At 46.1% G+C, this 14,105-nt stretch overlaps 1 protein-coding gene across 14 annotated transcripts in view; it reads right to left on the reverse strand.

Annotated features, from left to right (window-relative positions):
- The window catches only part of syne2b (spectrin repeat containing, nuclear envelope 2b), a 132,258-nt gene that overhangs the window by 62,046 nt on the left and 56,107 nt on the right, over window positions 1-14,105 (reverse strand). For 13 of the 14 annotated variants that reach the window (XM_031828914.1, XM_031828911.1, XM_031828908.1 and 10 more), the window contains 14 exons: window positions 12,555-12,752; window positions 12,154-12,309; window positions 11,669-11,910; window positions 9,411-11,487; window positions 8,965-9,299; window positions 8,656-8,800; window positions 8,360-8,560; window positions 7,859-8,118; window positions 5,524-5,683; window positions 3,528-3,683; window positions 3,239-3,379; window positions 2,949-3,125; window positions 2,550-2,687; window positions 2,179-2,364 (listed from right to left, as the gene is read on the reverse strand). In XM_031828914.1, coding sequence (XP_031684774.1) covers window positions 2,179-2,364; window positions 2,550-2,687; window positions 2,949-3,125; window positions 3,239-3,379; window positions 3,528-3,683; window positions 5,524-5,683; window positions 7,859-8,118; window positions 8,360-8,560; window positions 8,656-8,800; window positions 8,965-9,299; window positions 9,411-11,487; window positions 11,669-11,910; window positions 12,154-12,309; window positions 12,555-12,752 — 4,572 coding nt within the window. The remainder of the gene's footprint in view (window positions 1-2,178; window positions 2,365-2,549; window positions 2,688-2,948; window positions 3,126-3,238; window positions 3,380-3,527; window positions 3,684-5,523; window positions 5,684-7,858; window positions 8,119-8,359; window positions 8,561-8,655; window positions 8,801-8,964; window positions 9,300-9,410; window positions 11,488-11,668; window positions 11,911-12,153; window positions 12,310-12,554; window positions 12,753-14,105) is intronic. The other variant, XM_031828905.1, reaches the window with a different exon arrangement.

Genomic DNA, 14,105 nt, shown 5'->3' on the forward strand with positions numbered 1-14,105 from the left:
AATGTTAATATATAAAGGCCACAAATTTCAATTGGCTATACTTAAACTATTTAACATCAGCCTTAGCTCTGGCATCTTTCCCAATATTTGGTACCAAGGACTGATTACCCCAATCCACAAAAGTGGAGACAAATTTGGCCCCAATAACTACCTTGGGATGTGCGTCAACAGCAAAATTTGGAAAATCTTGTGCATTATCATTAACAGCAGACTTGTACATTTCCTCAATAAAAACAATGTACTGAGCAAATGCCAAATTGTATTTTTTACCAAATTACCATACGACAGACCACGTATTTATCCTGCACACCCTAATTGACAAACAAACAAACCAAAACAAAGGCAAAGTCTTCTCATGCCTTGTTGATTTCAAAAAAGCTTTTGACACAATTTGGCATGAGAGTCTGCTATACAAATTGAAGGAAAGTGGGGTTGGGGGAAAAACATACAACATTCTAAAATCCATGTAGAAGATGCCAGAGCTAAGTATGAGGTTATAATTGGCAAAAAAACACACACATTTCTTTCCACAGGGCAGTGGGTTAAGACGGGGATGCAGCTTAAGCCCCAACCTCTTCAACATATATATCAACGAATTGGCGAGGGCACTAGATCAGTCTGCAGCACCCGGCCTCACTCTACTTGAATCTGAAGTCAAACGTCTACTGTTTGCTGATGATCTGGCGGTTCTGTCCCCAACCAAGGAGGGCCTACAGCAGCACCTAGATCTTCTGCACAGATTCTGTCAGACCTGGGCCCTGACAGTAAATCTCAGTAAGAGAAAAATAACAGTGTTCCAAAAAAGGTCCAGTTGCCAGGACCACAAATACAAATTCCATCTAGACACCGTTGCCCTAGAGCACACAAAAAACTATACATCCCTTGGCCTAAACATCAGCGCCACAACTTATAACTTAATTATGATCTGGCTAAAAATACTTTAATCAGTTATAGAACCCATTGGCCTTTATGGTTGTGAGGTCTGGGGTCCACTCACCAACCAAGAATTCACAAAATGCAGAATTCTGCAAAAATATCCTCTGTGTACAATGTAAAACACAGAATAATGCTTGCAAAGCACAATTAGGCCAATACCCGCTAATTATCAAAATCCAGAAAAGAGCTGTTAAATTCTACAACCACCTAAATGGAAGCGATTCCCAAACCTTCCATAACAAACCCATCACCTACAGAGAGAGACGAACTTGGAGAAGAGTTCCCTAAGGAAGCTGGTCCTGGGGCTCTGTTCACAAACACAAACAGACCTCACAGAGACCCAGGACAGCAACACAATTAGACCAAATCATTACTTGACACATTGGAAAGAATTAACAAAAAAACAACAAACTAGAATGTTATTTGGCCCTAAACAGAGAGTACACAGTGGCAGAATAGCTGACCACTGTGACTGACCCAAACTTAAGGAAAGCTTTGACTGTGTACAGACTCAGTGAGCATAGCCTTGCTATTGAGAAAGGCCGCCATAGACAGACCTGGCTCTCAAGAGAAGACAGGCTATGTGCACACTGCCCACAGAATGTGGTGGAAACTGAGCTGCACTTTTTACCTCAGGCCAAATGTATGACCATATTAGAGACACATATTTCCCTCAGATTACACAGACCCACAAAGAATTTGAAAACAAACCCAATTTTGATAAACTCCCATATCTATTGGTTGAAATACCACAGTGTGTCATCACAGCACCAATTTTGATAAACTCCCATATCTATTGGGTGAAATACCACAGTGTGCCATCACAGCAGCAAGATTTGTGACCTGTTGCCACAAGAAAATGGCAACCAGTGAAGAACAAACACCATTGTAAATACAACCTATATTTATGTTAATGTATTAATATTTATGTTAATTTCATTTTTGCTCCTTTTTGTACTTGAACTATTTGCACATAATATGACATTTGAAATGTCTTTATTCTTTTGGAAATTTTGTGAGTGTAATGTTCACTGCTCATTTTTATTGTTTATTTCACTTTTGTTTATTATCTACTTCACTTGCTTTGGCAATGTTAACATATGTTTTCCATGCCAATAAAGGCTTTAACTTGAATTGAAATTGAATTGAGAGAGAGAGAGAGAGAGAGAGAGAGAGAGAGAGAGAGAGAGAGAGAGAAAGGAGGAGAAATTAGGAGAAGTGGAGAAAGAGAGGTGGACTCACGGCGGCGGCATGGTCTAGCTGGGAGAGTGGAGCCACAAAGCCCTGCTGCACAGCGGCCACCTGGCGGTCAGCCTCGGCCAGCTGCTCCTGCTGCGCTGTGATGTCACACACCAGGGAGATCTCCTTCAGCACGGACACAAAGCCCTGCAGAGTGATGCGGATCTGCTGCGAGTCATCCAGCACCATCTACAACACAGAAGGATGGAGATCAGTAACATCTACAGGAGACCATATGATTATTCTGATAATATAGGCTAACCTTAACATTTGTTATGAGGTGATGAATCAAATTGTGTTGTGCACTTCATTGTAGTACATTTGACTTGGGTGAGTGTAGGGAAAGTTTTGGGTAAGAGTTGCGCTGTACTGACCTGTAGTGCGTGGACGTAGCTGGCCAAATCTTTGGCTGTAGTGTAGGTACAGGGAGCAGTGAGCCAGGACTGAGCCTCAGTTAGCCAACTGTTGGAGCTGTTGATCATCTCGTCATGCTCCTGTAACCATGTGCTGATCTGCAACCAACACAAACAGATAGTCAGTATTAAATCAGCTATAAAATCATATAGAAAAATCATAACATCAGACATGCTATGATATCATCATCCACAAATAAAAGTCAACCCTGACGTCATCAAAAAAGTAGGATCTATCACACACTGGACTAGGGCTATTCACAGTCCTAGTCCACAAACACAGGGGCTAACACTACCCAGGGGGTTAACTGAACATGTGTCAGAGTAACCAGGGGGGTTTAGGGAATTGTAGTTCCTCACCTTGCTGAGGAAGGCGGTCCTCTGCTCTGCCTGCTTGGCCATGTGTGAGTGGAGCAGCTGGGCCTCCGTCAGGCTCTCTGTGAGGACCTGGGCCTCCTCAGCGTGTTCCAGATCCTGCACCTCCACCTCCAACGCTGCCACACGGGAGTGCCACATGTCCAGCTCGTCCCACACACGCTACACACACACACACACACAAATGTGATAACACAGTCTCTTTCTGCTATGTACATCAGCCTGGTAAACTCTGATCCTAGATCAGTTCTCATATCTGCTATCTTAGCACTCACCTTCTGTGTGCTTTCTGCCTCCGAAAGAGAGGGGCTTCTCTGCTGCAGTTTGTCCTGCACTGATCCCAGACCAGCCTTGATCTCAGACACCTTGGCTCCCAGTCTGTGCAGGGGACCACTCTTCTCCATTACATCCCCTACCTGGGGGGCAGTAAGACAGTCAGACACAAGTAGTGGAAATAAATGTAGCTCGTTCTTGACATTCATAGAAAATATCTACAAATGAGGTCCTTACAAATAGACCACATTACAATGCTACAAGCACCGTTAAAGGTTTCAGCTACTGTACCTTCTCCTCTACTTCCTGCAGTGAGTGTGTCACGTCCTGTAGCGGTCCCTCTATCTCCACGGGAACCAGGGTGTACATGTCCGAGTACTTCATCCTCAGACCGTCCATGATGTGCTGCAGCACTGCCTTCTGGGTACACAGCTGGGTGTGAACCTCCTGAGGAGAGACAGAGAGGGAGGGAAAGAGAGAGAAAGATGGAGAGAGAATAAGAGAGAGAGAGAAAGCAAGAGATTGAAAGAGAGAGGAGAAAAAACAAAGTTCAGCGAGCCTCATTCTACAGCACAGGAGGTTGGTGGCACCTTAATTGGGGAGGAACCGGCTCGTGGTAATGGCTGGTGTAGAATAGGTGGAATGGAATCAAATACACCAAACACACGGCTTTCCATGTGTTTGATGCCATTCCATTCGCTGCCTTCCAGCCATTATTATGAGCCGTCCTCCCCTCAACAGCCTCCACTGTTCTACAGCCTATACCCTCTCTCTGCCATCATTATGTCTCCAAGGTCACAAACACGCTAATACACATTCATAGATTCATTCACATCCTCCATAGGGTCCAGCTCTTACCAGACAGAATGTACAGCCGAGTATGTCGCACCTCTCTCTCCTGGGCTGGTTTAACTAGCTCAGAAAGGCTTCCTTATTAAGTCTTTCATTCCTGAAGCTACTCAGCATGAGCCCTCTTCACCTCCCACCTAGCAGCACACAGCTAATGAGAGGCTATTCACAGTCCTAGTCCACAGACTGAACATGAAAATCAAACGACGATAGGAAAAACACGACCAGTGATGCAGATGAAATACAGCACAACCTGGCTCTGAGACAGGGACCAGGGCAACGCCACATAGGAAGCTGCATGTGTGTGTGTGTGTGTGTGTGTGTGTGTCAGGGAGGTGACATCAGTGCTGGTCTGAGACTGGGACAGATGCACCAAGAGGATCCACTTACAAGGTGGAACAAAAAGAGGCAGGTATGGGGGGGCTTTAGAGCCCTTTCATAGACCCTCTCTGAGTAGAGGGGGGTGGGGAGACATAGAGAAAATGTTGGACAAGACTCAGGTCTTTAGACAACACTAACACTGGTCCCCTCTCATCCACTGAGTACCAAGACAAAGCTCCGGGGAAGGTTGATAAAACTAAGCTAGCTAAAGGGATGAGGGCCCAGCCAACGGTTAAATTCAAATGTGGCACTTTGTTGGGGAACTCTTTCACCGAGCTAACAGTCTCACTGAAGACCTTCATTACAACAACCTTTCAGCAGTGAAACTCAAAACCAACCGCCACATACAGTTCATGGTGGAATGATAGAATCTGTAAATATATAGTACAGTCACAACGAGACTTTCCACTTAATTCAACTTGAGCTTCAAATCATTAATTCTATGAATTTCAAATTAGATAAAAATGTGAACCGTGCAATTTGGAAGAGATATTGTCTTTGTAAATGTTTCCTCTGAGTTGATTATGTTTGTTTGCAGAGCACAGACACAGCATTGTGTTGTGGGTACAGGGATGGGAAATACCTACTCATTAGAAGCCCGTTACGCATGCATCACTGTACAGAGGGGAGGGGGTTGTTCAAATCTCAACTATGCACTTATCCCTATGAAATATATTAGCATTCACAGTAGGCTATGCTATAAGTTGTCAAGAACAACACTGAAACAACCAAAACCACCTCAATAAGCAACACACTAAATATGAAAAAATATATTTCGACAATTCCATAAAATACAGTAAATTACTGAAAATGACAAGTAAACAGTATTTTGTCATTAATTCTACTAACTGTAGTCTACCATATGCTTCCATAGGAGGATGATAAAAGCAAAGACCCAAAATGCCATGCGTCAACTGTGGAACCTTTCAATCTGGCACTCTTAACTCCTGGATGCTGCTGAGAATATTTGCTAAATTACTACACTCTGCGTGTATAGGTACATTGTGTTGTCCACACTGTGTGATGTTAAGGTGCTGTGAGACAGAGGGTTACCCACATGTAGCTTATGTGTGTTGGGACACTGCTCCAGCTGTGACAGGAGGTCTTCTGCAGTCACCAGCCACGCCTTCACCCCACTCAGCTCCTCCCTCACCTTGTCCCTCTCCTCCACCTCCGTCCGCACCACACACCGCCCCAGCATGCTCTTCTCCTTCAGACTGTAGACACAAACAGACAGGCAGGTCTATAGTGCACCAAACAGCTGGCTAAAGTCTTAGTTACAGTGCCTTCGGAAAGTATTCAGACCCCTTGACTTCCTCAACATTTTGTTATGGTACAGCCTTATTCTTAAATTGATTTTTAAAAATCCTCAGCAGTCTACACACAGTACCTCATAATGACAAAGCGAAAACAGGTTTATATACATTTTTGAAAATGTATTAAAAATAAAAAACTGAAATACCTTATTTACATAAGTATTCAAACCCTTTGCTAGGAGACTCGAAATTGAGCTCAGGTTTCAAAATTCAATTGATTGGACATGATTTGGAAAGGCACACACCTGTCTATATAAGGTCCCACAGTTGACAGTGCGTGTCAGAGCAAAAGCCAAGCCATGAGGTTGAAGGAATTGTCCTTAGAGCTCCGAGACAGGATTGTGTCGAGGCACAGATCTGGGGAAGGGTACCAAGAGATGTCTGCAGCATTAAAGGTCCCCAGGAACAGAGTGGCCTGCATCGTTCTTAAATGGAAGAAGTTTGGAACCACCAAGACTCTTCCTAGAGCTGGTCGCCCGGCCAAACTGAGCAATCGGGGGAGAAGGGCCTTGGTCAGGAAGGTGACCAAGAACCCGATGGTCTCTCTGACAGAGATCTAGAGTTCCTCTGTGGAGAAGGGAGAACCTTCCAGAAGGACAACCATCCCTGCAGTACTCCACCAATCAGGCCTTTACGGTAGAGTGGCCAGACGGAAGCCACTCCTCAGTAAAAGGCAAATTACAGCCTGCTTAGAGTTTCCCAAAAGGTATCTAAAACAAGATTCTCTGAAATTATGAAACCAAGATTAAAATATTTGGCCTGAATGCCAAGCATCACGTCTGGAAGAAACCTGGCACCATCCCTACGGTGAAGCATGGTGGTGGCAGCATCATGCTGTGGGGATATTTTTCAGCGGCAGGGTCTAGTCAGGATCGAGGCAAAGATGAATGGAGTAAAGTACAGAGAGATCCTTGATGAAAACCTGCTCCAGAGTGCTCAGGACCTCAGGCTTGGGCGAACATTCACCTTCCAACAGGACAACAACCCTAAGCACACAGCCAAGATGACGCAGGAGTGGCTTCGGGACAAGTCTCTGAACTTCCTTGAGTGGCCCAGGCAGAGCCTGAACTTGAACCAGATCAAACATCTCTGGAGAGACCTGAAAATAGCTGTGCAGCAATGCTCCCCATCCAACCTGACAGAGCTTGAGAGGATCTGCAGAGAAGAATGGGAGAAACTCCCTAAGTAGAGGTGTGCCAAGAAGTGCTGTAATCACTGCCAAAGGTGCTTCAGTAAATGTAAATGTCATATGTAATTTTTCTTATTATTTATAAATTAGCAAACATTTCTAAAAAACTGTTTTTGCTTTGTCATGGGGTATTGTGTGTAGATTGATGAGGGAAAAAAACAATTTAATCAATTTTAGAATAAGGCTGTAACGTAATACATTTTTGAAAAAGTCAAGGGATCTGAAAACCTTTGGAAGGCTCTGTATATCACTGTGAATCAAAAAACAGCTAGCATGGTACATAACCAATATAACACATAGTCCGTTTAAAAAGGAGATTTAAAAAACTCTAGTCTCTTACCTTGAGTTCATAAGGAAAAGAGTTTCCTTTGGGAACGAAAGCTGACACCAAAATCAGGATGCAGAGCATCATCTCAATTCAGGTATTTAAGTATTTCACAACCTCTGCGTCTGTGATTGTCTATCTACACAGTAAGCATGTGCGTGTATGCTGTGGATGACTGAGTAGGTATGAGTGTGCATCTTTCTGCGCTTGTTGTCCTGAGTGGAGAGGCACAGCAACCCTTTCCCGACCCACTTTTCCCAGAATGCTCATCCAAGTGTGAATGTGTGGAGCCGCTGGGAGTTTGAGTACCTATGCCCTGCACTACCACAGAAACACTGATTGGTATGACCATCAATGCAACACGTTTGGCTTTTAACACTTGTCTTAAAGCCTATAGTTGTTCATTCATGCCATATGGGCATATGCTGGCATATGGGGATTTGTGTCTTTGAGAAGTGGGAATTAAGTGTAATATTTGCGGCACACCCACTCAGCTCCTGAAACAACAATACCAAACAATGTGTTTCCTGTCCTGTCTGTTGTATGGTGGTTGACCTCTCACCTGCCATAGCGGTCCTGCATGACCTGCAACTGTTGACACAGCGGGTTGGGCGGGGCCTGCTCCAGGTGGGCGGGGACGCCCAGCAGTCTGGCGATGCGGAGCTCGAGAGCTGAGAGAGCTCGGTGCTCACAGTCTAGCCTGTCCTGGTACTGGTCCCAGTACAACAGCAGCACCTGCAGCTCTTCCCCACACACCTTCTCCCTGGAGTCATTTGGCAGCTCAGCCTCCACCTGCTCCAGCATGATGGACGATCGCTCCACCTGAAAGGATAACAAGAATTGGAGTTAATGAGTCAGTCTGTAAAATGGCTGCTTCCAACCTGACTTTCTGTGCTGGGTGTGTAGGGAAGAGTGGGGTCTCTCTCTATATTGTGTCAATCATTGGCTGAAAGAGTTTGGTAGATTTTATATCGCAGGGTTGAAAACAATTTAATTTCAACTTAATTTCAAAGCTATTTTTAAGATTTAGGAAGAGGTGTCCAGTATCTATCATGTAACTCACGCTCTTTGTAATATCACTCCATTCGTCTGCCCTCTGATTTGAGTGAGTCTTCAGATTGCGGGTGCAACGCTGCAGTCTTGCCACCTGCCCCCAGAGCGCGCTCACCGCCCCCTCCCTGCTGCAACGGCAACCCTGCTCCGGGCACCACTCCCCCAAACACTTTAGAAGCCCAGTTACAGAGTCCACCTCCTCAGACAGAGCCTGTAAAGGAGAGAGAAAGTGGTGGGTAAAAAATTGATATTTAAAAAAAAAAAGTTAACGCTACGAAAAATGTGTTTAGCATTCTTTCCCCATACCTTTAGCTTAGCTTGCTGGTCGGTGCAGTCTGTGAGAGAGCTGACTTTGTGAGAGTGACAGTAGGAGAGATGGGTCTCTGCGCTCTTTACACACTGGCATATCTCCTCATGGCACTTCCTATACCTTCTGTGATACTCAGCACACCTACCAAACACAAGCCACATATCAATCAGGCGTCACATCAATAAGACTACTACAAATGGCATTAAGCATTAGAAGGTTGGCTTGACTTGGCAGTTGAGTTTTACAATCATTTCACTAACATGACTGTATCTAAGGTCCTTTGACTCTTAAGAGACAGTGTCTACCTCTGCAGGGCCTCCAGTTTGAGCTGGGCCTGGGCCTGGAGGGTGGACATCCGCACCAGGAGCTGGCTCAGCACCTCCCTCTGTAGACGCTCCACCATCTGGGGGCTCAGGTAGTCATGCTGGAGGGCCAGGGTCTGGATCTGGCTTATATGGGAATGGAGCTGCTCCTCCATGGAGGCCAGGGCCTGCTGGATGTCCCTCAGCCTCTCAAGGCAACCTCCGACTGGGGCTAATGAGGGATGGAGCAGGGCCTCAGCCTCCTGGAGGAACCTGACAGCACCACTCACAGCTCCAGTGTAGTCTCTCAAAGAATTCCGTGCCTGGGAAACGCTCTCCTGAAAAATCATTACCATTTTTTACATGAATAGTCAATTACCTTTTAAATTAGTAGAACATGCATTTAATATGGTTTTGAAACACAATCAACCAAAAACAAAACAACTTGCCATTCGTAAGTCACATTCATTCAGGATTGCATTCTTCAGGTCCATCAGGTCACTATACTCCGGGGATCCATCCTGCTGCCTAGTTCCTTTCTTGCGCTCTAGAATCTTCAACACCCTCAGTCTGCACTCCACGGTCATCCGCAGGGTCACAATCCTCCAGTGCTCCTTGTCGACGGCTTCCTCGGTGGGCTCCAATTGGCATGGTTGCTGCAGCTCCCGCTGGATGTCCCTTAGGAAGGCCAGCAGAGCTCTCTGCTCCGACTGGAGGTGCACCTCCTTCAGCAGGCCCCACTCCAGGATCTGGATGTTGTTGATCACAGTCATCTCCCAGGTTTGGAAGCTCTCCAGGTTCTGCTTAAGTCGCCCACGCTCTGCAGACAGCTGTGAGGGATAGAGGTCCTGGGAGATGCTCTGCAGCTCATCGGCAGCCTCCTCACACAGTCTCTTTATCAGAGGGAGCTGAGTGAGGATGACCTGACCGGTCGTGTACCTCTCCTCCTTCCCCCTGTTCTCCTCCTTGGTCTGGAGGACCTGCTTTTCCACATTTTCCCGCAGTTCCTCCACACACTGCCTGAAGGTGAGGTACCTCTCGTGTTCTTTGGCCTTCATATTCAGCGTGCTCATTTTGCAGTGCAACTGGGAAATGACACACAGCAGCTCTTGTTTCTTCTCTTCAGGGATGAAGGGCTGCAGCTTATCCACCTGGCACTTGTGCTCCATGATCATGTGTTTAAACGGCTCAATGGTGCTTAGAGTCTCCCTGGTGACTGGGAACCTGTGTCTGTTTAGGTCCACCAGCATCTGTCTCAGGCTCTTCTCCACCGTGGTCACCTTCTGCCTAGATGCGTCTTGAGTCTGAAGGAGTTCCTCCAGCTCCTGCTGGTTAGCTTTCTCATAGCTGATGATGCTCTTGATGTCCTCCTGGAGGTTTGTGAGTTTCTCATTGAGGAGGCAGTTCTCTGTGATGCTGAGCTCAGAGGCAATGTCTCTGCTCCTCATGAGAAGAGCCTCGGACACAGCAGCCTGTTTCTCCGCCTCTACCAGGGTCTCCTGAATCTGTCTGACTTGGCGATCCAGGTCTTTAGAACTCTGGCCCTCCCTCTCTCCCCTCCTGGAGGCTTCTCTATGGAGGTGACCCACCACCCAGGAGTCCAGGTCTGCTATCTGCTCTGACATGTTCTCTCTAGTCTGCAAGCCTGACTCCATCTCCTTCACAGCCTTGGCTAGCTTCTCTGTGGTGGACCTGGACAGACTCTCCAGGCTGACCAGGGAGGAGTGCACCATGGGGACCTCATCAGCCTGGTCCAGCTCTGGGAGCAGCTCCTCCACCTCCTCCACCAGGGCCTCCAGCTGGGCCTGCTTGGCCGCCATCTCCCACTGCAGCTTCTTCAGGTCTTTGATCTGCCGATGGACCCCCTCAGGGAGCAGGGCCACCTTCCTCCTCCGGCCCTCAATGTCGCTCTCCATCTGCTTGGCCCAGGCAAAGGCGTCCATCATTACCTTGTGGATCTTATTCATGATAGGGTTGTCACTGCTGGGGGTCTGAGAGGACACCTGCTCTCCAACACGATCCAGCTGCTCCTTGACCTGTTGGAGCCCCTGTTCTATCTGCCTCGTCTCCTTCTCATATAGGGAGCTGTGGGCCAGAGCCTCTGAGCCCTGCTGCAGGTAGAGGTATTTCTGCTGAGCTGAAGTCAGCTCAGCATTCACCATCATCAGCTCCTGGGCCCTCTTGCTGTCCCACTGGATTGTAGTGGAATGGGGTGAGCCTGTAGCCTTTCCTATCACCTCCAGTTGCTCCTGAAGAGAGGAGATCTCTGCGAGAAGGCTGCTGGTTTCCCTGGCATAGCCATTGACACAGTACAGGGTCTTCTCTGAAGCTCTCTCCAGTGACCTCCACTCTTCCTGCATTCCTATCTGCTGGATCTGTGCAGCAGCTCGCTTTGCTTGGTTCAGGTGGGGGGACAGCTTGGTGAGAGTGAGGGTCAGCTCCCCCAAGACGGTCCTGTCCTCCTCCATACCCCGCAGAAAGGAACGTAGCTCCTCAGCTTCTGCTGAGCTGCTCTCCACTGGGGATCTGCACACAGCATTGGAGAGGGGCATTATTTTACAAAACGGAGCATTATAGACATATTCTCCACTATTCACTAGGCAGTGTGACCATCAAATTGTATTGTGAAATTAGAAAATGCCTAATATTCTTACTGATAAAAACTAAAGTAAATCTATTCATCAGAGACTGCAATGACAACACTCACGTTGTGAGGGCCTCCAGCTCTGCAGACAGTTTCTCCAGAGTGGCCTTGACTGTCTGTGTCTGCCTGTCCGCCTCAGTGACCAGCTGCAGCTGGGCCTCCTTACAGTGGACAGCTTCCGAGGCATCCCATACTGCTGCGCCCCACTGGCTCTCCATATGCTCAAAGGCCTCCCGGTCTGCAGTCGGAGCCTCTCTGGGCTGGGAGAACACAGACACCTGGGTCTGAGCAGCCTGTCTGCATTCCTGGAACCACAAAATACAAAACACAGCATGTTCACTCTAGGAATAATGATCAACTGACTCAATAGGACAGACTTGAAAAGCTTATAACTTAAAAATCAACCTCTATGTTGACATTTAAATGGGTTACTATTGTGAACTGTACTGTGGATTATGTTGTGGGTTTCTATTGTGCGTTGCTGTTGTGGTTTTCTGGTGTGTTGTGTGTTGCTATTGGGTTGCGGTTTATTTTGGCCTGGCTCTCACCTCGGCCTCCTCCACCTGCAAAGCCATGGCTGCGGGGCTGAGGTCTGCAGGGCGGTTTCTGCAGCCCAGTACCCTGACCACCAGCCTGCTCAGACGAGCCTGCAGGTCAGCCAGAGACGTGTTCAGAATCCTCATGGGGTCCTCCCAAGGTTTAATCTGTGGTTACACACAGCGACAGTATGACCATGTGGACAGTGAACAGTGTGGTGCGCTTCGACAAAGATTGAGATACTAATAATTCAAGCTATTGTAATACGTTTTTTCCTTGCCAGGGCAATTTTTTCTGAACTGCTCGCACAAACGTTCAAAATCAGACACATTTCAAACACTAATACAAAGCATTACTATCATAAACTGAAAATTGTGCATGTGCAACTCTGCACAGTAACCTTTGAGCGTACCTCAATGAGAATGCTCTTTGGTCCAGTTTGTGACAGGCGCTGGATGTCAGTGAAGATGTCCTGCATGGTGGGTCCTTCTGGTACAGCTGGGGTCTCTTTTTTCACAAAAGGTTCTGGGGTTAGAGTCTCCTTCTTTACAACATGGACTGCTGCCTCAACAGGAGCTTCTGGCTTCTCTGTGCTGCACACCTGTTGCTGCTATGAAAACCAAAATAACAATTAACCTGTGAATGAATAGCAGGTTTCCAGGCATTCACCAAAGCCTACGCCAAACCTGTGGTGTCAAAAACCACGGATGGAAGTGGAAAAATAATACTCTCCACATCAACACTCACTGCAGTGAAGTGAACACTAGAGTGGGCAGGATCAGTGTTTAGTCTTTCTGCCTATGACATTATAGAGAGTGACATCATGAGAGAGGCGGACAGCTCACATTCCTGTCCAGGAGCCGTGTGTTCCGTGCAAACACAGGTAAAGACCTTCCTTATATATATACAGTGGGGCAAAAAAGTATTTAGTCAGCCACCAATTGTGCAAGTTCTCCCACTTAAAAAGATAAGAGAGGCCTGTAATTTTCATCATAGGTACACTTCAACTATGACAGACAAAATGAGAAGAATAAAATCCAGAAAATCACATTGTATGATTTTTTATTAATTTTGGTGGAAAATAAGTATTTGGTCAATAACAAAAGTTTCTAAACTTTTTGTCTTGGTCATAGTATTTGGTCTTGGTCATAGTGGAGTTTGGAGTGTGACTGTTTGAGGTTGTGGACAGGTGTCTTTTATACTGACAACAAGTTCAAACAGGTGACATTAATACAGGTAACGAGTAGAGGACAGAGGAGCCTCTTAAAGAAGAAGTTACAGGTCTGTGAGAGCCAAAAATCTTGCTTGTTTGTAGGTGACCAAATACTTATTTTCCACCATAATTTGCAAATAAATTCATAAAAAATCCTACAATGTGATTTTCTGGATTTTCTTCTCTCATTTTGTCTGTCATAGTTGAAGTGTACCTATGATGAAAATTACAGGCCTCGCTCATCTTTTTAAGTGGGAGAACTTGCACAATTGGTGGCTGACTAAATACTTTTTTGTATATACAGTCTATGGTCAAGAGGGCACAGGCCCTTGTTCTTTGTTCAGACTACATTGTATTCTTAAACCATCTAAAAGTACCTTGGGTAGTTGTCCTTTGCTGCATTATGAGTGAGAACATTACAAGGGAGTAAATATTAACATTATCAACGTTATCAAAAGTTATCAACAACTATCAACGTCATTAACAAAAGACTAAGCATTCTTTGTAGACCCAAGCTACAACACACACAAAAGAACATGTGTTTTTTTTCCACCTAGAGCCATGCAAACGTGGTGGTTTTAATACAATTTTGGCAATAACATTACTTCCCTGAAGCAACTTCACTCACTTCATTCTCATCTTTCCAACTATTTATTTCACTCTGTCCTCTCTTTGTCTCTCTAGGTAAGACCTCTAACCCTCCTAGCTGCTCTGAGGTACAGGGGCATTCAAAATGTTCTGTCCTTTAGA

Source organism: Oncorhynchus kisutch, linkage group LG7, assembly GCF_002021735.2.
Source record: "Oncorhynchus kisutch isolate 150728-3 linkage group LG7, Okis_V2, whole genome shotgun sequence".
Classification (NCBI taxonomy): domain Eukaryota; kingdom Metazoa; phylum Chordata; class Actinopteri; order Salmoniformes; family Salmonidae; genus Oncorhynchus; species Oncorhynchus kisutch.